We start from the raw sequence: 22,672 nt of genomic DNA, 5'->3' as shown, positions 1-22,672 counted from the left end.
TTATTTTAGGATTAGATGCCTAATTCGCTTTTATGTGTCAAATGAATATTAATATACCATGCCTTAGATTGCCTTCTAGGTTGCTATTATTAGATTTAAGGTCTGTCGCCAACCTAATATTAGGAAATTTTATGTGTTCAGATTTCTAAACGTACGTTTAATTACGGTATTAGAGCTGACATATAACTTTTTGGAGTAATAAGGAGGATTTTGCGTCTAAATCTTTCTTATCTATATTCTCGTCTCGGTACATTGAACGTCTGATTGGGTATATAGAATAGAATGCGTTAACCATCACAAGGAGTGGTGTAGTTTTCAAAATTGAACGAGGTCCAACATGTCAGAACGTTGGAATGGGAGTTGCTCAAATCCCGATGACTGAAACCCGCACCATGATGAAAACAAAGAATAACCGGAATGCTCATGGGTAGACGTGACCAAAAAAACCGGTTCACAAACCGAACCGGTCAGTGAACTGGAAACCGGTTTACCTCCGAACCGGTTCAGCCTTGAACCGAACCCCCGATGAACCGAACTGCCGGACCGAACCAATTCGCTATTTTGACCGTTAGGACCGGTTTCGAACCGGTTTTTTGATCCGGTTTTGCATATGACCGTTTTTTTGTCTTATTCTAACGGCTATATAGTCGTTTATGGCTGTCAGACACTCGATTTTTGGTCCCTTTTGGTCATATTCCCCAATATTTGATAGTATAAATAGCTATTAGATGTTTTGGGTTAACCAAACCTCAAAAAACCTCTCTTACTTCAAAAAACGTTCTTAATTCAAACAATGGATTCGGCTTCCGTTGATATTGGAGATTCATCAAACAATCCTACCGTTGTTAGCATCAAAGAAACAAATAGAAATCCGGCTATTTGGTGCAACTATGATTTGTGTGTAATGTCGAACGGTACAAAAAGAGTGCGATGCAAGAAATGTGGTGTTTTTTTTAATGAAGAAGGGAATTCGACATTGAAAACTCATATGACAAAAAGATGCCCCGCGGTGAAATTTAGGTCGGGACATAATCAAACAACAATGGCGAATGATGCAACATTGTAGAGTTATGATTTGAGTAAAGTTCGGGATAGGATAGCGAAGTTCGTGATTCAAGAATGTTTGCCTTTTGACCACTTCAACAACAAACGATTGACTTCACTCATCCAAGATACTCTCCAACCACGATATTGTCATGTGAGTCGTACTTCTATTAGACGTGATTGTATTGAAATGTGGAAACTTGCAAAAAATGAATTGATTTTAGGATTTCAATCTTTAGAAACCGGTGTGAATTTAACTTGTGATGTTTGGACGGCTCCTCACGGTTCACCGGATGCGTACCTTTGTGTTACCGCTCATTGGATTAATCCAACTAATTGAGTAATGATGAAGCGTACGATTACGTTTGAATTGTTTGAGGGTAGAAATTTATTTAAAATTTTAGATTGTGTGATCAAAACTTATAAATTTGAAGGAAAGATTTTTTCTATATCTTTTGATAATGCTTCAAACAACACCGTTGCGGTTGGACAACTAAAACTAAAATATAAACCAATTTGCGATGATGTTTTTTTTCATAGTCGATGTGTTACACATATCATTAATTTGGTTGTGCAAGATGGACTAACTAGCATTGAAACTATAAAAGATGGTTTCAAAGACATGCTAAAAGATATTTTTAGTTCTAGTAACGCTCGATATCATAATTATATGCAATTTTGTGTCGATGCGAATGCCCTCTTTTTAGGTCCGAATTGGGAAAATAATACCCGATGGAACTCCACTTGCAAAATGTTTGGATGTGTCTTACGTCAAAAAGATACTTTAAAAATGTTCCATGACAATCTTGCGGACCGTAATAAGGTTACGGCTTATCCGGAATCAAGTTGGGATACTATCAAACTTGTTATGGACATGCTTGATGTTTTTTTAAAAAAACAACTACTTTTTATCGGGTGTTTATTATCTTACAAGTTGTTTGGTTTTAAACCAAATTTTTTTAATGTGTGCGAAAATAAATGAGTTTGAAATGAGGAGCACAATGTTTGCTAATATGATGAAACCGATGAAAGCAAAGTTAAAAAAATATTTTCAAGAAATGTCTCCCATTATTACTTGTTCCGCCGACTCTAAATGTTGGGGGGGGGGGGGGGGGGGTTGAGACTTTAATTGAAAATATTTGTTACGATTTGGGTTTAATGGATGATGACATGGATTATGCATCAAAGGAAGTTTCAAAATTTAACAAAGTTTTTCAAAATTTGTTTGAAGTTTATTTAACAAAATATGGTTCAACAAGCATTCATGACATGATGCAAAATACGGGGGCATCGGGATTCACTTCTCACCAAAATAACGAAACAATTAGGCTTTATAATACTTTGAGGAATGAAAATTCCAAACGAGCTCGGTCTAACACCCCAAGTAGCGAGCTCGGGAGGTACATTGGTTCCAATTTCTTGTCTCAAATGAGTATTCAAGAGTTTGAAAATTTTGATATCTTGGCTTGGTGGAAAGGAAAGGAAACCCAATTTCCGATTCTAGCCGCTATGACCCGTGATCTACTAAGCTCCCAAGCTTCTACGGTAGCTTCGGAATCGACTTTTTCTGTTAGTGGCAGGGTAATATCACCAAGAAGAACAAAACTAACCCCTTTGTCGGTGGAAGTGTGCATTTGCTTGAAATGCTACCTTGACGGCGTGGAAAGGATACAAGACATTGAAGTACTAGAAGGCACATCGTTGCATGCCGAAGCACGAGTACATGAGGAAGAAGTAGCGATGGGAATGTCGGTGCCACTCACCCTAGAAGAGATCGAGTATGAGAGAGGATTACGCAACGACACGGCGGATAACGAATAAAAAAACAAAAATTTTTTTTTTGGATGTTTTGTGTTTTTATGTTTGAAGATGTATTAGTTTGACAATTTGGATGTTTTGTGTTTTTATGTTTGAAGTTGTATTATGTATTTCCAATATAAAAAACAAAAAAAAATGAATAAAAAGTTTGAAAATTGCTCCAAAAAATGTGTTGATTCAAGTTGAACAATTTTTTACATACATTATGTTTTTCTACATATACACAAACATAAAATTTAAAACCAAAAAAAAAGTTAATACATGAAAACATATGTATATTATTAAACAAGAAAAAAAAAAAAACCTTATGGCAAAATGGTCCATATGGACGTGCAGTATGTGTGTATATATGTAAGGCTTATAAGCCTTCCCAATCCCCCAATTCCCCAATCCACCTACTGTGAAGACAAATTTTTTTTTTGGTTTATAACACTCTAGTGCAATATAATCTAAACAAACAAAAACCCATTCCTATTTTACACTTATTAGCCCAAAAACAAAAAAAATAAAAATTAGAAAAGCTTATTTGCGTCGAACCGGTTTTGAACCGGAATATTTGAACCGGTTTCTATTAAACCGAACCGGTTTACATATGTTCAGATATTTTTGGGGTTGAACTGGTTTTGAACCGAACCGGCTTGGGGGTGAACCGGTTTTGATTACGTTGACCGGAACCGAACCGGTCCGGTTCAAAAAAAAAACCGATTTTTGCATGCCTACTCATGGATGTGGTCTTATTTTAAACTCATACTTACATCAAGTTAGGGGCCCAAGTGGTTGTCCAGGCCCTCTATGCTCTAGGCCAGGCTTGATCCACTCTTTGCACTGAGCTAATAGGCTGGATCTGGACCCGTAAAACAGATTTTGAATACAGTTTGTTTTAATTTCCAGTCCCCTCACAACTGACAAGGAGACAATCTGGAGGGGGACAAAAAAATTGCTAAAATTGGAGCATCCTCTTCACGCTCTTCCATCCATTACCTCATAATCCCCGTCGCCCAACGCCAGATACAAAACCCTAGATTTATTTTTCATTTTTTTTCCAGTGATTTGTATCAATGGATTTGTCAAAGCTCCCTGATGCACAACGCCAAGAGCTTGAACAGCTACAAAAACAGTTTCAGGAACACCAAGCTCAACAACAGAAACAACAACAAGAATCTGCCGCTGCTGCCGCCGCTGCTGCTGCCGTGCAACAACAGCCACCGGCCTACGATCAATCGCAGGTTCAACAATTATATGATCCATCGCAGGCTTACGATCAATCGTATTATTATAATTATAATTACCAAGACCCGTCACAACAACAACAGCAATACGATGCTTCTTATTACCAGAATTATTATCCGAATGCGTATCAGCAACATCATCCGTATACGCATCCAGAGACGTTGGTGGCTACGGCTGTGCCGAGTGAGCAACAACAAAATGCTGGGTCGGTATCTGGATCATTAGGGCCAGGGCAAGTGCAGGATCCTTATGTTCATCCGGGTAATCAGGTAAATTTGGGTGGGACGCAAGGCTACCCTGTTCCTCCAGGTCTTAATGCTGCTGCTGCCGCTGCTGTGGCAGCCTTGTCGCAGCTGACGCAGTTTGCTGGTACCATGGGTGCTGCTGAGAGAGCAAGTGGAGGAGGGTATGCCCCTCCTCCCCCAATGGCCGGTGGGGGACATTACGGTCAGGGGCATTTCCGTCCTCCGGTATGTATGTTACCTCATGTTCAAAAATGTTGAGGATTTTGAAACAAAACTTTGATATATTGTTCTGTTTGGTTATCTTCATTCATGATTATTCTCTTGGGCATTGGCTTTTATGGCGTCTGTAGTGGCAGTAGTTCTTCCATTTAAATGAAGATATTACACTGGCAATTCTGGGTGCTTGTAGACTACTACGAGGTTGCACTTCACACACATAAACAAGACCTTGCCTTAATGATAATTGATAAAGAAATTTAGCTAATCGAGTGATAGTTAGGTACATTCAATCTGTGTAGCATGTAACTGGAATTTAATGATGATTTCTTTGTCTAATAACCGGAGCCTTTAGATTTTAGAATATTGAGAGATGCTTCTAAAAGCAATTTGAATGAGTTTTTTATGCTCTGTTTGGACTTGCGTAACTCAACTGTTGAGGTTTTTGTTATAGAGTTATATATGGATTGGAGAGCAAAGTTTAAGGTTCCATGCTGACAAATGATGCATCTGAGGATGTGATGTGGGACTCCGGTTGGTTCTTCCACTGTTAGTCTCTTTCTGGGCAGCTAAGTGCAACAAGATAGTTACACTGAGGAGGAAATGGAATGAATATATTTGTTCAAAGGTAACAAACGCATATAATGTATATATATAGGAAATTGAGAAGAGGAAGCTGTTGTTCCAAAACATCAAGTAGGTTGGCATGATGCTGGAGAATCGGACTGATGGACAACAGACAGTTGCATCAGTATGCATGCACATTGAGACGTGTTTTCTTTTTCCCATAACTCTATTGAAGAAAACACTGCTCATTGCTCAAGCTGGTCATATGTGATTCTCAAAACCTATGTGATGGCTCATGGCTCATACTCATACTTTACAAATTACAACTTAAACCTCCATCATTATCATCTCTCCATTATGTGCTAGGAATAGGATGTTTCTTGAAATATTTACTTTCAACTTTCAATCAACTCAACATAACTGACCTAGTTTATTCCATGAAATTAATAATCATATGTGGGGTATATAATTTATTGTCTTGCATTTTGTACGTGCTCTCTTTTAAAAGAATCTCATCTCTCTAATTTTCAGGTTGGTGATCATCCTCCTCCTCCTTTCTACAGGGGTGGCGGTAGAAGAGGTGGAGGTCCGTTTAGAGGCGGCGGGCGTGGCTTCCGGCCGCCAAACATTAGCGGCTATGGTCCTCCACCTTTTCAAGGAAGCGGAAGGGGACGTGGTGGTGGTGGTCGTGGAAGGGGTAGGGGTAGGGGAGGCATTGGCAGGCATGACCAGCCATTCCCACCACCATCTTCTCACCCTGTGGAGGGTGAAAAAGCGTCGGAAGGCGAAGGAGAAGCTTCGTTGAAGATTGCATGGTGTGAATTGTGTAGGGTTGACTGCACGAGTAAGGAAATCCTGGAGACACACAAGAGCGGGAAACGCCACCAAAAGAATCTCCAAATGAAAGGTGCATACGGACCCGTTGGTGTTGGTGTTGGTGTTGAACAAACAGAAAAAGTGGAGATGAAGGAGAATGAAGCTGCAACGAAAGCAGACGATGAGCGGGAGAAGAAGCCCGGGGGGTTGAAACGGAAGGTGAAAAGTGGCGGTGGTCGCGGTGGTAAGAGGCAGAGACAGCAAGGGGTAGGAAAGCCGAAAGTGGTGATACCGTTGATGTGTGACTTGTGTAATGTAAAGTGTGATACACAGGAAGTGTTTGAGCGGCATGTTGGTGGTAAGAAACACATTGCAAAACTGAAAAGGTTCCAAGGACACCAGGCTATGTATGGTCCCACTGCGGTTCAGGCTCTTTACCCTCCTAACCCTCTTTCACAGGCACTGGCACAGGCTCAGCCAGCTTATGCTGGTGTTGGTGCACCACCTTCTGATCAGATCCAGATGACTTCTTATGTGGCACCCCAGAACCCTAACCCACAGCTTGCTGATGCCCCTCTTCAATTTGCCACCCAAAATGCTAATGCTAATGCTAATGCTGTATCAGAAGAACCTCCTCAACCTGCTGGACCTCAGTAGTTAGTTGCTTCTGCTGATATTGGTGTCAAGTGTCAAGTAGCAGGTAAATCTTAGTCTCAAGATTTTTACTTCTAAATCTAGATATAGAGAGGTAAGACTTTCTTTCTTTTTTTAGTTTGCTACTTGCTATATTATTGTTTCCCCTAAGCAATAAATATAATGAATGGAATTGTTTGCAGTGAAGGTATAATTTTTAGTTCTAAATCTGGATACATCGTAATTGTTAATACTAATTTAATCCACTTGTCAGTTGTCACCATTTGATACGGTAGAAGGATGAGTAGGAATAAAATGTAGGAGAATATTTAATTTCTCTTTTATGTTTTCTAAAATTTATATGAATTTGATTTTATATTTATGATTAGTTAGTATCATTTAAATTACAGTTAGTTGATTAAAACAAAGTGGAAATTGATAAACCTAAAATGTGCAGAGGGATTAAAATTGACAAGTAGAAGTTGAACTTTTTGGAGTAATGAATGGTATAACTCCATATTTGGAGGATTACTACTATTCTTTTCCAAAATGGAGTAACTCGCGTGATAAAAAAAAAAAAAAAGGAGTTATGACTTTGGAGCAGTGTTGGAGATTTGGTAAAATGTAATCGCATTTATATATAATAATTTTTATATTAAAAGTTGGCCCATTGCCACCATTATGGTGCTTGAGTGAAACTTTAACATCAAACCACTCGTTTTCGCATAATAATACATAACTTTAACAAGATATGTAAGGATTTATTAGCTATTGTGAGAGCTTCTCAAATGGAGCATCTCAAATGGGAACTTATTTTAAAGCTTATTAGACCAATTAGTATACAAAGCACAAATGGGTCCATGGTAAAGGTGGCCATGGAAAACCACCATGCACACTACCCGGAGGATTCGTGGTATATATAACGGAGACTCGGAGAGCAACGACCAATTGAATTTGATTTGCAATTTACTGCTTCAAACATTTTTTTTACCTAAATAAAAATCATTATAAACCTACTATATAAATACCACAAGATGTCTTCTTATATCTCATATAATTCTTCTCTCACAATCAAACATTTGTGTTTCTTGATCTTTCAAAAACCATGGCTCCCACCGAAAATGCGGAATTGATCGAAAAAGCAAGAATGGAAGTTAGCAGTAACATGGATGTCGTAGCATGGTTGTCGGTTATACTTTTATGTTTTGTCATTTTATCCCTTCATATTTTAGTTATATTTCATTTTACTTTCTTGAACATATTTTAGTTTTAATTATTTATATTAAATATTGACAAAACTGTAAAATTGGTCCATGTGGTATTAAAAAAACTTTCGATAGAGGTCCAAAAACTTTCTCACTTGCATAGAAGGTTCGAAATCAAAATTTTTCTTTGGTTTTAGTCCTTGGTAAACTTGAAATGATATTTTTACCCTTTTTGAATTTCTTTTATGTTTTTTTTTCTTTTATTTTAATACTTTTTTAATTAAAAAATAAAAATAAAAATAAAAAATAAACGTACCCCACCCCAATGGTCTCTCTCTCTCTCTCTCTCTCTCTCTCTCTCTCTCTCTCTCTCTCTCTCTCTCTCTCTCTCTCTCTCTCTCTCTCTCTCTCTCTCTCTCTCTCTCTCTCGTCAACAAAAACACATACATACATAATTCTTTAAAACAACTCTATCCAAACCATTGAAGCCCTAAAATTGAAACCAATATCATTCCATGGGAATCAACATCTAGTTTTGATTGAAATCACGATGGAGTTCAAGGTCCAAACATACTGTAATGGCAAGCCAAACCATCACTCCATCAGAGCGAGAAGTTTTGGGTATCTTCGACTCCATCATGAGCTTTATCTACGAAGTCACATGTAACAATGACCTAATTCCAATTTAGTTATAGTTTTGGAGCCCTAAAACAAACACCTTCGTTTTCTCATGGGAGGAGCAGCAGATGGTGATGAGTGAGGTATCGATGGTTGGGTGGGTTGTTAAATCAGAGACACCTCCTTCTTTCTCTTTGACTTTCTTTCTCTTTCCTTTCTCATTTCTGTCAAGTAACACCAATCATTATGTCTCTATCTTATGTCATCCACTAAATAATCTATGTATTTGAGGAATTTTGGCCAAACGAGTCTCTTTTGATTTGGGAGACATACTCGAGGTCTTGCAGAAGTGTGTTTTCTTCGAAATCATCATCATCTTCTTTAGAATTTGGAGATTATAGGAAGTAGTGAGAGTTACAGGTATGGGTGTATGTTTTGAGTTGTGTGTGTATGTGTGTGTGAGAGAGAGAAAAAAAAGGGTAAATTACTCCAATCGTCCCTCGTGCATATGCCCATAAGCACGTTTAGTCCCTATTTTTAAAAATTAACTCGGACCGTCCCTAGGTTTGTTTTTTCTTGCATGCTTAGTCCCTCTGCACATAAAAAGACTTTTTTGCCCTTATTTATTTATTTTATATTTATTAATTATTCATTGATTTGTTTATTATAAAAAATAATTATTATTGCATTTAAAAAAGAAACGGGTCAGTACATTTGATAACTCATTTCCTCATCTCCTTCTTCTTCTTTAGACCACCCACATCGATGGACTTCGATGCTCCGACAACTCCTGGACATCGTCGGTTTCAAACAGAGGAGATTGATTCCAAGAAACCGACCAATTTCAATCTCTATTTTACCTCGTCTCATGTTTCCCCTCTTCGGTTTCAAACAGCGGACCACTACTTCAGATTTAGGTTTTCGAACAAAGGAAACCCTAGGCAGCGCACAGATGACGATGGCGACGGCAACACACATGTGACGATCTGTAAACGATGACGATGGTGAATCTCGATCTGAAACCCTATGCGGTGGTTTAAAACCTCAGGTGGCGAATCGAACGTAGCCACATATTCTCCACAGATTACATGGATCGATTGAGAACAAGTAACCTAATCAGGTGAATTAAACCACCATCAGCAGCAACAATTTTAATGCTGCCTTCCTCCTTCTCCGCTTATCTTCTTCCCGTCTCACTCTCTCTTTCTCAATTTCTAAAACCATATGAGTTTCAAATTTCAGATTTAGAAACTGGAGATGAAAGGTGCAATTAGGGATGGCTGGAGATGATGATAGGAGTAGGATCAACAAAAGGAAGAGGGGAGCAGATCGAGTGGGGTTATGTAAGGGTGGTGGTGAGGGGTAGTGTGAGTGTAAAACAAAGATTGTTTTCGACAAACGTGGTGGCAGCAGGCTGGAGATGGTGATGAACGCAAAGAGAGGGTTCGTCGGAGAGATTATTCATCGACGATGACTTAAGAAAAAGTCATTTTAAGGTTTTCTCAAGATTTAAGAAGAGGATGACGAAGAGAAATCTGGGAAGAGTGGGGTGGGATTGGGTTTGGGTATTAAGTGGGTCCATATATATATTTTTTATAATTAATAATAATAATAATAATAATAAAACATTAAATTAATTGAAAAAGAAATATAAAAAGGGCATTATGGTCATTTTCAGATCTGACATGGACTAAAATCGAAACAAAATCGTATATCAGGGATGAAGCATGTAGGATTTAAACAAGCGAGGGACGATCCGAGTTAATTTTTAAAAATAGGGACTAAACGTGCATTTGTGCATATGCACGAGGGACGACCGGTGTAATTTACCCAAAAAAAAAGATATGAGGCGTTACTAGTGGAGTGATAGGGTTGGTAGGACTAGTTCCTTTTTATCCTTTTAAATTAAAAACGTATTAACATAAATATAGAAAAAAAAAAAGGGTAAAATCATCCTTTCAAATGGTCCAGAGACTAAAAACATGGAAAAATCTTGAGTTTGGACCTTTTATGTAAATATGAAAGTTTTTGGACCCCATCAACTCGGAAGGTCCCTACTATTTGTTTTGTTATGCGATTGATCTCTATTATTTGTTTTTGTTACGCGCTTGGTCTCTGTCTTATTTAAAAAGACTATTATTTAAATAGGAAAAAATTGTGGAATATGTAAGATAAGATGAAGGGGTGGGGTTGGGGGTGTGTTTATTTAAATAAATTAAAAAATCAATGGCAAAATAGTTTTTTTAGGTAAAACAAAGAACAAGCGTTTAACAAAAATAAACAGTAGGAACCTTCCGAGTTAAAAAAATAAGTTAGAAACCAAACGCGCAAATTACCCTAAACCATAGGGACCATTCATGTAATTTACTTACTATTTGATGACATTTAATCTATGAAATATAAAATTAAAATAATTATATATTTTTTTTCAATCTTTTTTATGATTATTCCGTAATAGTCTTCTCGTATTAACTTCTTCGAATGCTATATTGTAATATACTAGGTTACAACCCGTAAAACCACGAGTAAAATATTTATAAAATTTTATTAAACTAATAAAATATAAGGTTTTTTAGACTTTTATATTATTGATTATATAAAATTAATATTTTTTTTATTCAAAAGATTTTTATTCAAAAGATCTTTTAATTAGATCATATGATATAGATTTTTAGTTATTAATAAAACTCATTTAGAATATATTTTTATTCAAAAGATCTTTTACATTAATTTATTAGAAAAATAGATTATTACTATAATAAATTTATTTGATTAATACAAAATTATGAAAATTGATGCACTAAAAATAATAAGAATGGATGGACTAATTTAACTAACTACAAAATATATTATCAGTTTGATAATTTTTTCTATTACAAACTTTTTTTTTTCATCACCTCACAAAAACTTATAAAATAGATTAAAACTTTTACTGTACTTGTTGCATAACCGTATAGATACACAAGTCAAGTATACACATGGTCAAATATAGGTAAATCGAAGCCTCAAAGATGGAAATTTTGCAATACCCATGAATATCAAATAAAATTAAGTTGAAGCGAACCATACCAAATAGCTTTTGTGGTGCTTGAAAATATTCATAGGAAATAATTAGCATAAGGTATAAACTTGAAATATTAAAACTTGTTACAAATTATTTTTGGAAACGTTTGAATTTACAGAATGATAAACATTAAAATGATGACTGCAAAATCTATTATTTAAAAGAAAATAATTCTCTTTTCCACTGTGTTTTGTACAACGTTATACTTCAAAATTTTCCAGTCTACTAAACCTTAGGGTACCCTGTATCAATGATTCTCTCCTCCACTATGTTTCGTAAAAAGATTGTCTTTGTGATGATACAATTCCCATTCCAATCAGAAACAAATGCATATTGTTAAGCCTTATGGTTCATTGGCATCAGAACATAGAAAACAAAGTGCTCCAGTAATTCAAATCAAAACATGGATGAAGTCTTTTGTAAAACATTCAAAGAATGACAAAATCATATTGTTGTGTACTAAAGCAAGGTAATCCCAACAGAAAAAATCTTTTGGTGTTTTAAACCGGCAAAATGAATAATAACATCATCCCCAGGATTTCATTGCTTTGTACTTATTACATAGTTTAGTATTTGTCGGTCTCCATTAAACATCTATCTGAATCTCTATAATATCAACTGTGAAAAATCAAAAATTACCTCCATGACTCAGTCAAGCAAATGATCGAATAGTTGGTGAGCAAATGATAATGCAAGACTAACTGCCAATAGTAAGAAATTTATGCAATCTAAGTATCACGAATTTCATTGCTTTTTACTTATTACATAGTTTAGTATTTGTCGGTCCCTATTAAACATCTATATGAATCTCTAAAACTATATTAACTGTGAAAAATCAAAAATTACCTCCATGACTCAGTCAAGCAAATGATTGAATAGTTGATGGGCAAATGATTTTTACAGGTGTAAAAGCAGCAGTCATGATTTTTATAGACTGAAAATCAACTACTTTTTCCATGGCCTTCATGGAAGGATTCAAGACCCACGCATCTGTAAGAAATGAATGCACACCTAAAATTCCTGAAAGAGATGGACAAAGAGATAGACTGAGGATGGAGAGAGAAAGACAGTAGTGGCATCGACATTATTTAGATCTAGGCTTTAATGGGTTTCTTGAAAAATTGATACAAAGAATGAGGGAAATGGAAATAGATACAAAGAATTACTGATATATATCAACTTCATATTTGGAAATTCCAAAGAATTAGGGAAAAGGGGAGAGACAGAGCATAGAAAAAGAGACGGTGGACATAATGGCAGAGACAATATACGCAAATTCGTTCGTTAAAGTTACTGATTTATCGGCTTCAGTTTAGAATGTTGAGCGTTATTTGCAGAATAGATTAGCATCATATTTGTTCTGATCTTCAGTTTCAAAACCAAAATCTCGATGAAATAGTTTGGGGTATATTCGGTATTTCTTATTGAAACTTTTAGGCGGGAAAATTTGGCAGGGAGGGGCTATGGAGTTGTCACGTGGACACAATGGTACTGTTTTATTAACATAGAAGATGAAGATGATTTCTTTTGAAACAATGTATTGTAATATTTTAAATAAAATTAAAATACAATGTGTGTTTAAAAAAATCGTTAAATAAAAGGGTTTTATAGAGTATTTTAAATAGATATAGATAAATTAGTTAAATTTTTTATTAAATAAAACTATTGAAATAGGTTAATCATTGAATGAATTATTTAATTATTGGTTAAAGTTATTGAAATAATGATGTGACAATAGTTTTAAGTCTTATATAACTTAACTATTGACTATTGAAGATGTTCTCATAATTAGATCAATGTTCATTAGATCTTTACCGGTATATTATGTTATATGTACTAGGTGTGAGACCCGTATATTATACGGGTTGATTTAAAAAATGATTAAACTTAAAATATTAAAAGAAAATATTTTTTAATATACAACTTTAAAATAAGAAAGAAAGAAACATATTTATTACAATTTAATATCATATATATGATATTTAATATTTTACATATATAACTATATGAACTTTAATTAAAAATTAAAATAAACCAAAAATTGACAAGTGGATAATATTTATTTCAAAATTACCACAAAATGACAAGTGTCAAAACTAATGAGAAATTGACAAGGGGCAAAAAAACCTTCATTTATTAAGGAGGATGTTGTTTTCACATGTATATATTGAACATATTAAATAAGCTTAAGAAAACTTTTGATTTTTATTTTATTTTATTTTATTATTTTATTTTTTGTAAAATGGGTTTGATTTCCCTAGAGGCCCAAAAGAGGTTTGTTTGGCCACGATGTAAACAATTAAGCTCGCTACCCGGTATTAAATTGAGCTACCACTTGCGAGTCGCCGTGACCAAAAAAACCAGTTCACAAACCGAACCGGTCAGTGAACCGGAAACCGGTTTACCTCCGAACCGGTTCATCCTTGAACCGAACCCCCGATGAACCGAACTGCCGGACCGAACCAATTCGCTATTTTGACCGTTAGGACCGGTTTAATAAGAACCGGTTTTTTGATCCGGTTTTGCATATTACCGTTTTTTTGTCTTATTCTAACGGCTATATAGTCGTTTATGGCTGTTAGACACTCGATTTTTGGTCCCTTTTGGCCATATTCCCCAATATTTGATAGTATAAATAGCTATTAGATGTTTTGGATTAACCAAATCTCAAAAAACCTCTCTTACTTCAAAAAACGCTCTTAATTCAAACAATGGATTCGGCTTCCGTTGGTATTGGAGATTCATCAAACAATCCTACCGTTGTTAGCATCAAAGAAACAAATAGAAATCCAGCTATTTGGTGCAACTATGATTTGTGTGTAATGTCGAACGGTACAAAAAGAGCGCGATGCAAGAAATGTGGTGCTTTTTTTAATGAAGAAGGGAATTCGACATTGAAAACTCATATGACAAAAAGATGCCCCGCGGTGAAATTTGGGTCGGGACATAATCAAACAACAATGGCGAATGATGCAACATTGTGGAGTTATGATTTGAGTAAAGTTCGGGATAGGATGGCGAAGTTCGTGACTCAAGAATGTTTGCCTTTTGACCACTTCGACAACAAACGATTGACTTCACTCATCCAAGATACTCTCCAACCACGATATTGCCATGTGAGTCGTACTTCTATTAGACGTGATTGTATTGAAATATGGAAACTTGCAAAAAATGAATTGATTTTAGGATTTCAATCTTTAGAAACCGGTGTGAATTTAACTTGTGATATTTGGACGGCTCTTCGTGTTACCGCTCATTGGATTAATCCAACTAATTGGGTAATGATGAAGCGTACGATTACGTTTGAATTGTTTGAGTACCCGCACACCGGTAGAAATTTATTTAAAATTTTAGATTGTGTGATCAAAACTTATAAACTTGAAGGAAAGATTTTTTCTATATCTTTTGATAATGGTTCAAACAACACCGTCGCGGTTGGACAACTAAAACTAAAATATAAACCAATTTGCGATGGTGTTTTTTTTCATAGTCGATGTGTTGCACATATCATTAATTTGGTTGTGCAAGATGGACTAACTAGCATTGAAACTATAAAAGATGGTTTCAAAGACATGCTAAAAGATATTTTTAGTTCTAGTAACGCTCGATATCATAATTATATGCAATTTTTTGTCGATGCGAATGCCCTCTTTTTAGGTCCGAATTGGAAAAATAATACCCGATGAAACTCCACTTGCAAAATGTTTGAATGTGCCTTACGTCAAAAAGATACTTTAAAAATGTTCCATGACAACCTTGCGGATCGTAATAAGGTTACGACTTATCCGGAATCAAGTTGGGATACTAACAAACTTGTTACGGACATGTTTGATGTTTTTAAAAAAAACTACTTTTTATAGGGGGTTTATTATCCTACAAGTTGTTTAGTTTTAAACCAAATTTTTTTAATGTATGCGAAAATAAATGAGTTTGAAATTAGGAGCACAATGTTTGCTAATATGATGAAACCGCTTTTGAACTGAACCAATTTGTAGGTGAACCGATTTTGACTATGTTGAACAGAACCGAACCGGTCCGGTTCAGAAAAAAAAACCGGTTTTTGCATGCCTACTTGCGACACCTTGACTTTAGGATAGGTAGTATTCGGATTTCTTTTTTTTTTTTTAAACTAGGTGAACATTTAAAATAATTAGAATACAAATAATAACATGTATTTAAATATAGCAGTGGAAATCAAGGTTGTTAAAATTCTGATTTCGATCTTAAGATCTTACGATTTTAAGATCCTACAAGTAAAAAACGATCATCGATCACATTGCAGTATTGCACTATGATCCCGATCTCACCTCATTAGTTTTAGTATATAGTCGAGTCTTAAAATTTTGTCTATTTAATTTAAAATCGAGCATCCTAAGTTGCAAGAAGTTTTGTAAAACATCACCATTTCATGAATAAATATCAAATTAAGTATAGCACATTCGTAATAATCTCTTTGTGATCTTATGCATTTGTACATGACCAAAATGATCTGTTTTTCTAATTGAGACGTTTATTTTTTAATTTTTACGGTGTGTAGCAAAAAAGTTATGATTCATGCTAAAAAGTTAAAGTTGACCTCATTATCCATGTATTGCATATAAATTTGAATATAAATTAATTCATTTTGATAGAATCTTTCGATCCCGATCCAATCTTACGATACGATCTTACAAAACATAAAACGATCTTAAGTAAGACATCTTAACAAATTTAGTGGAAATACTCAAAACAAAGTGATAAAAATTATAATGTTATGATTATAAATATTTAAGTGGGCAGTCCAAGTGCTACCAATACAGACATTAATTGTTGGGCCAAACGGAGTACCCACCATACCAAAATTCAAAATTGTTATGTTATCTTTACATCTTCATTATATTAATACAATACTATTTTTATATACTTATCACTTTATATGATTAAATTAATATTTATATTTAATTTTCCAATGAAAACGATAAGCAGTTAAGAATATGGGATTTTAATAAAAAAAAACCTTACATAAATTCAAAGGAAAAAAATTTACATAATTGCATAAAAAGTAACGGAATATAGATTTTTTTAGATCCTCTTATATTTTGGTGTGTAGTAAAGGATAAAAAAAAAAAAATAATAATAATAATAAGTAAATTTGTAGTATTTATAGGTAAATTGGTTAAAAAATTAAATTAAAATTTGATTTTTGCCTTTGCCATTCAATGTTTCCTTTCCTTGGAAAACTTTCCCCTCTTCTCCTATTTGTCATTGCTCAATGTTGCTATGGCTACAGAAAGCCGTTGTTGGACCATGCCAACTAGGAGATGTTGTATATGTAAGGGATGGTCCACATGTAGGGGATGGTGTACATGTCGTGGGTTTTATGCTACCTTCTCACCATGCTACTCGCGTGGTATGCATACCGAGAGGTTTTATCTTCAAAGGTAGTACATGCAAATACCAAATGTCAATTTTCTCTTACATAACTGTAACGTCTCAATTTTCAACATAAAATTTTCATTTTTATTTATTCAAATATATCAGAGTATAATTACATTATGCGGAAAATATTATGGAAATGTGCATGTATACAGTCGGACCATACCCTTCTCACGAATCAATGAAGTACCTGAAAAAAAAAGATTTATAATCAACTGGATAAGTACGAAGGTTAGTGAGTTCCCCAAAACATTATATACCACAATACATATACAATACATACACATAATAGCTCACCACTTTTCGCCGATCCACCAATAATACATATAATGGCCTTCATCATAAAGTTGGTCCACCCCTTGGCCTTCAGCACGATGCTGGTCCACCCTCAACCCCCACATAATATATTAACACATATAGACAAACAATCCAACATAACATGCAACTAACTAAACTATTCTAATTACCTAATTGCATACTATATGGTAACTACATCCTAACATGTTGAGGATACATATTAGAGTATACGATATAGTGAGGAAACCCACCAGGACAATTACTCAGACGACTATCAACTATCCTTCAGATGATCCAACTGGAAGGTAACACATCTATCAAGTATTAACTTATAATACTATAACTTATTAATACCTATGACAGTCTGGTAGAAGTTAGATCCTTCACTAATTACAAAGATACATTCATGGCTATCAAATCAGCCAAGTAGGACAGTTAGGATGCAGGACCGTTTTGACATATAATTTTTCTGAAATCCAATAACCAAGTCAACGTGCTCATATATTTAACAAGAATTAATGACTAATCTGGTACTTATAGGTTCCTAATAACAAATATAAATATAATTAGAAGTTATCCTAAAAGCCTAGTAAGCATAGCTTAACTTACAGAGATTTCTAGCGAAAACCTGAAAAGTAGCGGGTAGAACTCCGAAACTGAAAGCTTCATTTCACCAGGCAATCTGGTACTCCAGAGCCTCGCTACTAGCTTCTAAAAACTCCCAAACTTGGGCCTCAAGAGCGTGGGAAAATTTGAGAGAGTGGAAGATGTATAAGAAAGTTATAAGGAAAGAATGAGATTTTCGACCTATATACAGCAATTCAGGGGGGGGGGGGGGTGTAACGCCCGCGTTTCCAGGCTAGGCATTTTCGTTGATGTAATAGTCTAGGTTAACCTTTGTAACCCGTTTTGAAATAATAGAAGTATATTATTTGAGTATTATGTGTTTTGTGCTTAATTGCTTAATTATGTGATTTGATTAATTAAGAATAAAATGAGTGTCAAAATTTAAGTGTAAAATAAACTTGATATCTTTGGATAATGTTGTAGTAGTTGAAACGAGGTTTCCGAATATATAAAGAGCGCCAGAATCTGACTTCCAGGCTAGGCATTTTCGTTGATGTAATAGTCTAGGTTAACCTTTGTAACCCGTTTTGAAATAATAGAAGTATATTATTTGAGTATTATGTGTTTTGTGCTTAATTGCTTAATTATGTGATTTGATTAATTAAGAATAAAATGAGCGTCAAAATTTAAGTGTAAAATAAACTTGATATCTTTGGATAATGTTGTAGTAGTTGAAACGAGGTTTCCGAATATATAAAGAGTGCCAGAATCTGACTTCGTAGGAGGAAGTTATGATTTTCTGAAGTTTCGACTTAGCGGTATGCAGCCCAAAATACTCGCTTTGAGATCGAGCGGTTTTTAGTCGAATCAATCTAAACGAGGATCGAAGATCTCGTTGTTGGTATCGAAGCGATAAAAAGTTAGGCGAGAACGGACGTCAAACGAAGAAGTTATGAATTTATAATGAAGTTTTTCTGTCCCGGCCTACTAAAAATAATTAATAAAAATAAATTCAAAATTAGCCGACGGAGTCTAAACGAGAGTTGTAGAGCGTAGTCTCACCTACGCGTGGATATAAAGAACGTCGAAAACGGAGTTCGTATGAAGAAGATATGAATTTTCGAAGTTTATTAAATAATTTGTATTTAAATTTAATCTTTAATTCGGATGTATATTCGAAGGAGTCACCGATCTGATCCGAAGTACGCCCAGCGTACTGCGAAGCATGACGCACCTCGCACTCGAGTTCTTCGGATGACGCATGCCATGACGATTCGGACGCGTACGCCTCGCATACTGTTGTACGCCCAGCGTACTCCGAGGCTCCAGCCTCCTATAAATAGGATGCGAGGGTTCCGGGTATTTTTGCTCATTTCTTCTCCTTTTTGTGCCGAAGCTCTGCGCGTAAACCCCCGAAGCCATCCCGACACCCCGGATCTCATATCCAAATTAAGAAGGAAGTTTCACGCTCCCGGGATCCCGAGAAGTGCGATTCCCGAGCCGAAGCTCTGCCCGCGAGAAGTTCGATTTTTGTAGAGATCTTCCAGATATGCTGAGGATTACTACTTTTGTAAGCCGTAGTGTTGTCCGATCATCTTCTGATCAAGTGAGTGTATACTACCTTTCATAAACACGATAATAATACAAGTATGGTTTGAGTGTATTAAGTATATTGTTGTTTATATGCGTGAGTGTGTGGTTACTTTCTTCTAACGCATAATTATAAAGTATTTTCTACGAAATACGTGTTATGTGTATATTTTGTGTTATATGTGTGAATGTATATTCACTCTCTTCTATCTCATGGATCTGATTTGTTTTCTATGAAATACGTGTTATTTGTGTGCCTCATCTGTTATGTGGAATATATTGATTAAAGCATGCTATGCAGGTTTTTAAACTATGTATAAAAATGTATATTTTTATCTACTAATATGTTGGGTAGAACATGGGTAGATAGTTGGTGTGTAATAAACAGATGAGAGGCGTCGTTGCTGTTTTGATTCAGTCATCTAGCGGAGTTTAGATGACGACCACAGACTTTTCTAGACAGTCATGTGGAACACTAGCAGGCTCGCCACCTGTAGGTGTTAATGAACTTGGGTGTTTATTCGTTGTACTCCATCCCCCTCATGGTTGCCTTATTTGACTTATATTGCTGAGGAACCCCCGAAGCATGTGTTGTCGCCCCGATGAAATATTCTTAGACTAGGTCCCTTATGTCAGTTGTCTTAGGGATGTAAACTGAGAATGACGGGAATGGGTAATTGGGTTATTGTTGGTTGGTGGAATTAAATATGATTATATATTGTGGGTTGAAAACCCTATATGCTCACCAGGCTCCCAAGCCTGACCCACTCAGTTTTATTTGTATTATAGGAAGTGGCGCAAGGGCATAGGATGGATGAACCATCAAGTTGTTTTGTTTACAAGTCTGTATATGTTTATATTTGTTGAATGACTTGTAATGTTATCATTTATGCTTTATGGTCTGTATCGGAACATGACATCCCGAGTTTTGATTATATAATGAAAATACATTTCTTTTATGAAATGCTTTGGTAAACATTGTTTTATCACGTTTTGTTTTTGGGAACAAATTCCGCAACTCTTTCAAATCAAAAAGATTTACTCTGAAATTATTTTAAAAGCATAAATGAAAATCGGTCTTTTATGGCCGAGATTTTGGGGATGTCACAGGGGGGCACCAGGCGTGTCGCATCTGGTGACATGGTCGTCTCCCTTGCTGCCACATGTCGCATTCTGCCTGGTCCACACTCCCTGCTTCTAGAAGGTGTGTGCCGCACAACCGACCTACACATCTTGTTTCTTGAAAAACTTCAGAAAACCGTATATTTATAATACGAGCTTCGTTTTTGACGTACTTTATATCCACTCATAGCTATCGATGAGTACTACAACTTTCATTTTGACTATGTCAGCTAGTTATCACTTTATCTTTTAAAGTTATATTTTTAAAGGGCTTAGACTGTTAAAACCCATATAAAAATCACAACTATTTCATTCGAATTCCGTTCTCGACTATCTTTATATAGACAAAATTGTATTCACGGGATCTTCAACTCTCGTTTGCATTGTTTTGGCTGATACTCAAACAATCTTAGTTTCAATTTCAGTGTTGCGCATTGTTATACCGAAACTTCGAAAAATCATAACTTCCTCATACGAAGTCAGATTTGGACGTTCTCTGTATGCATGTTATCTCTTTTTTATTACTACAACTTTCTTTTAGACTATTTAGGCTAATAAGCAACCTATCTTCGATTCATATTTTACGACGCACTTTGTCGTACAGAGCTGAACGCAAAACTTTAAACAATTATAACTTCTTATACAAAGTCAGATACGAGCGTTCTATATATCTATGAAAATCGTATTGATGTTTTGTACATGTTTATGACAATTCCTTTGGCTAAAAAGTAATGATAATATATTTCTACTTCGAATTTGTTAAACAAACATTTATATTAAATCCTACTGAAGGGTGAAAATGGGATGTTACAATAAGTAAGCATTTACATGCAGGTTCCCATAACAATATGGTCTCAAATATTTCAACTCTTAACGCAGCTTGGATTAACATGAAATCTTCCAAAACTCATAGAAAAATTTTCATTTTTAAATAACTAAACCATTCATTCCATTTCATAAAAAGATCATCATAGTGTCAAAAATAGTTCCAAAATAGCATCAGAGTATCATAAACAAAAGTGTCAAATCTCCAGTGGGTGCAATGTAATCATGACGGGACCTTCCCTTTGCTACAAGAAGTACTTAAAACATTTAAACTTAAAACCATAAACACAAAGCTTAGTGAGCTCCTCAAAATATGTAACATCCCACAAACTATAAGGTAAACATTTCATTTTTAATTCATTTTAAAGCATCCAGTAACCATGTCTAAACAACCAAAAGTGTATCATAGTACAAATCCCCAAATCACATAATACAGAAAACATGGGCAAATATGGTGTGATCAAGCCTGACCCTCCCCTTTTAAACTGGAAGTACCTGAAACTTAAACTGAAAACCGTAAGCACAAAGCTTAGTGAGCTCCCTCAAAATACCATATACCATATATACATAAAATTCAAGCAAATTTGGATGCTTTCAATCCCCTTCGGTCTATTTCAACCGGATACAGTCAAGCATATCTAGGTGCTTGCAATCCCCTTCAGTCTATTTAAATCGGATACAATCAAGCATATCTGGTAAGGGTGTGCAAAAAAACCGCAAAACCGAAAAACCGAGCCGATCCGGCCAACATGAAACTGAAAAAAACCGAAACCGAAAAAACCGGGTACCTACGGGTCGGTTTCGGTTTGGATATTTAGATATCCGTGGATACCCGAACCGAACCGTCTTTTATATATATATATATATATATATATATATATATATATATATATATATATATATATATATATATGTATGAGATTCGGTTATATTAATATATTGATTGTAATTTAAACATCAAAGAACTCCTTCACTGTAATTTCGAATACACTGTGTTTTGTTATGCGTAAATCCAGAAAATCTAGAAGTGTAGTTGGTTTTATGATATCAAATTAAGTATCCTTCGTAACCAAAGAATTAGTTTGAGACCACATGCAAATAAACAAGTATTAATAAATATTATATATCAATATATCAAAGAATTGATGATTGGTTTTAAAGAGTTGGTTTATTAGCAAACATGGATTTTTTTTCTTAATTTTGTGAGTTTTTTATTTTTAGAAAAGAATTGTTTAAAATGGAGTTTGTAGTTTTGATTGATTATTATTTTTATATTTAACGGATACCCGTGAACCGAAGCGTGGTTACCCGCCTTTATACGGTTCGGTTCGGTTTTTTTAGCAATTCGGTTTGGTTACGGATAGTGCTAGCAAGGTACCCGTCCCGTTGTCACGGTTTAT

At 35.2% G+C, this 22,672-nt stretch overlaps 1 protein-coding gene across 1 annotated transcript; it reads left to right on the top strand.

Annotated features, from left to right (window-relative positions):
• Nucleotides 1–3,759: 3,759 nt before the first annotated feature.
• Nucleotides 3,760–6,776, top strand: LOC145057879 (uncharacterized). Its single transcript, XM_079005795.1, has 2 exons — nt 3,760–4,562; nt 5,652–6,776. Exons 1-2 carry the CDS (start codon nt 3,921–3,923, stop codon nt 6,591–6,593), a joined length of 1,584 nt encoding a protein of 527 aa, XP_078861921.1. The 5' UTR covers nt 3,760–3,920; the 3' UTR covers nt 6,594–6,776.
• Nucleotides 6,777–22,672: the final 15,896 nt, after the last annotated feature.

This window comes from Lactuca serriola, chromosome 6 (assembly GCF_051521515.1).
Source record: "Lactuca serriola cultivar US96UC23 chromosome 6, Lser_US96UC23_V15, whole genome shotgun sequence".
In the NCBI taxonomy this organism is placed as follows: Eukaryota; Viridiplantae; Streptophyta; class Magnoliopsida; order Asterales; family Asteraceae; genus Lactuca; species Lactuca serriola.
Note: the sequence above shows the minus strand (reverse complement) of the source record. Positions and strands in the feature narration are given on the sequence as shown.

Excerpts from the sequence above, each read along its gene's own strand:
- LOC145057879 (XM_079005795.1), top strand. The coding sequence starts at position 3,921 with ATGGATTTGTCAAAGCTCCCTGATGCACAACGCCAAGAGCTTGAACAG. Across the intron at positions 4,563-5,651 it reads AGGGGCATTTCCGTCCTCCG|GTTGGTGATCATCCTCCTCC; the intron begins GTATGTATGTTA and ends TCTAATTTTCAG.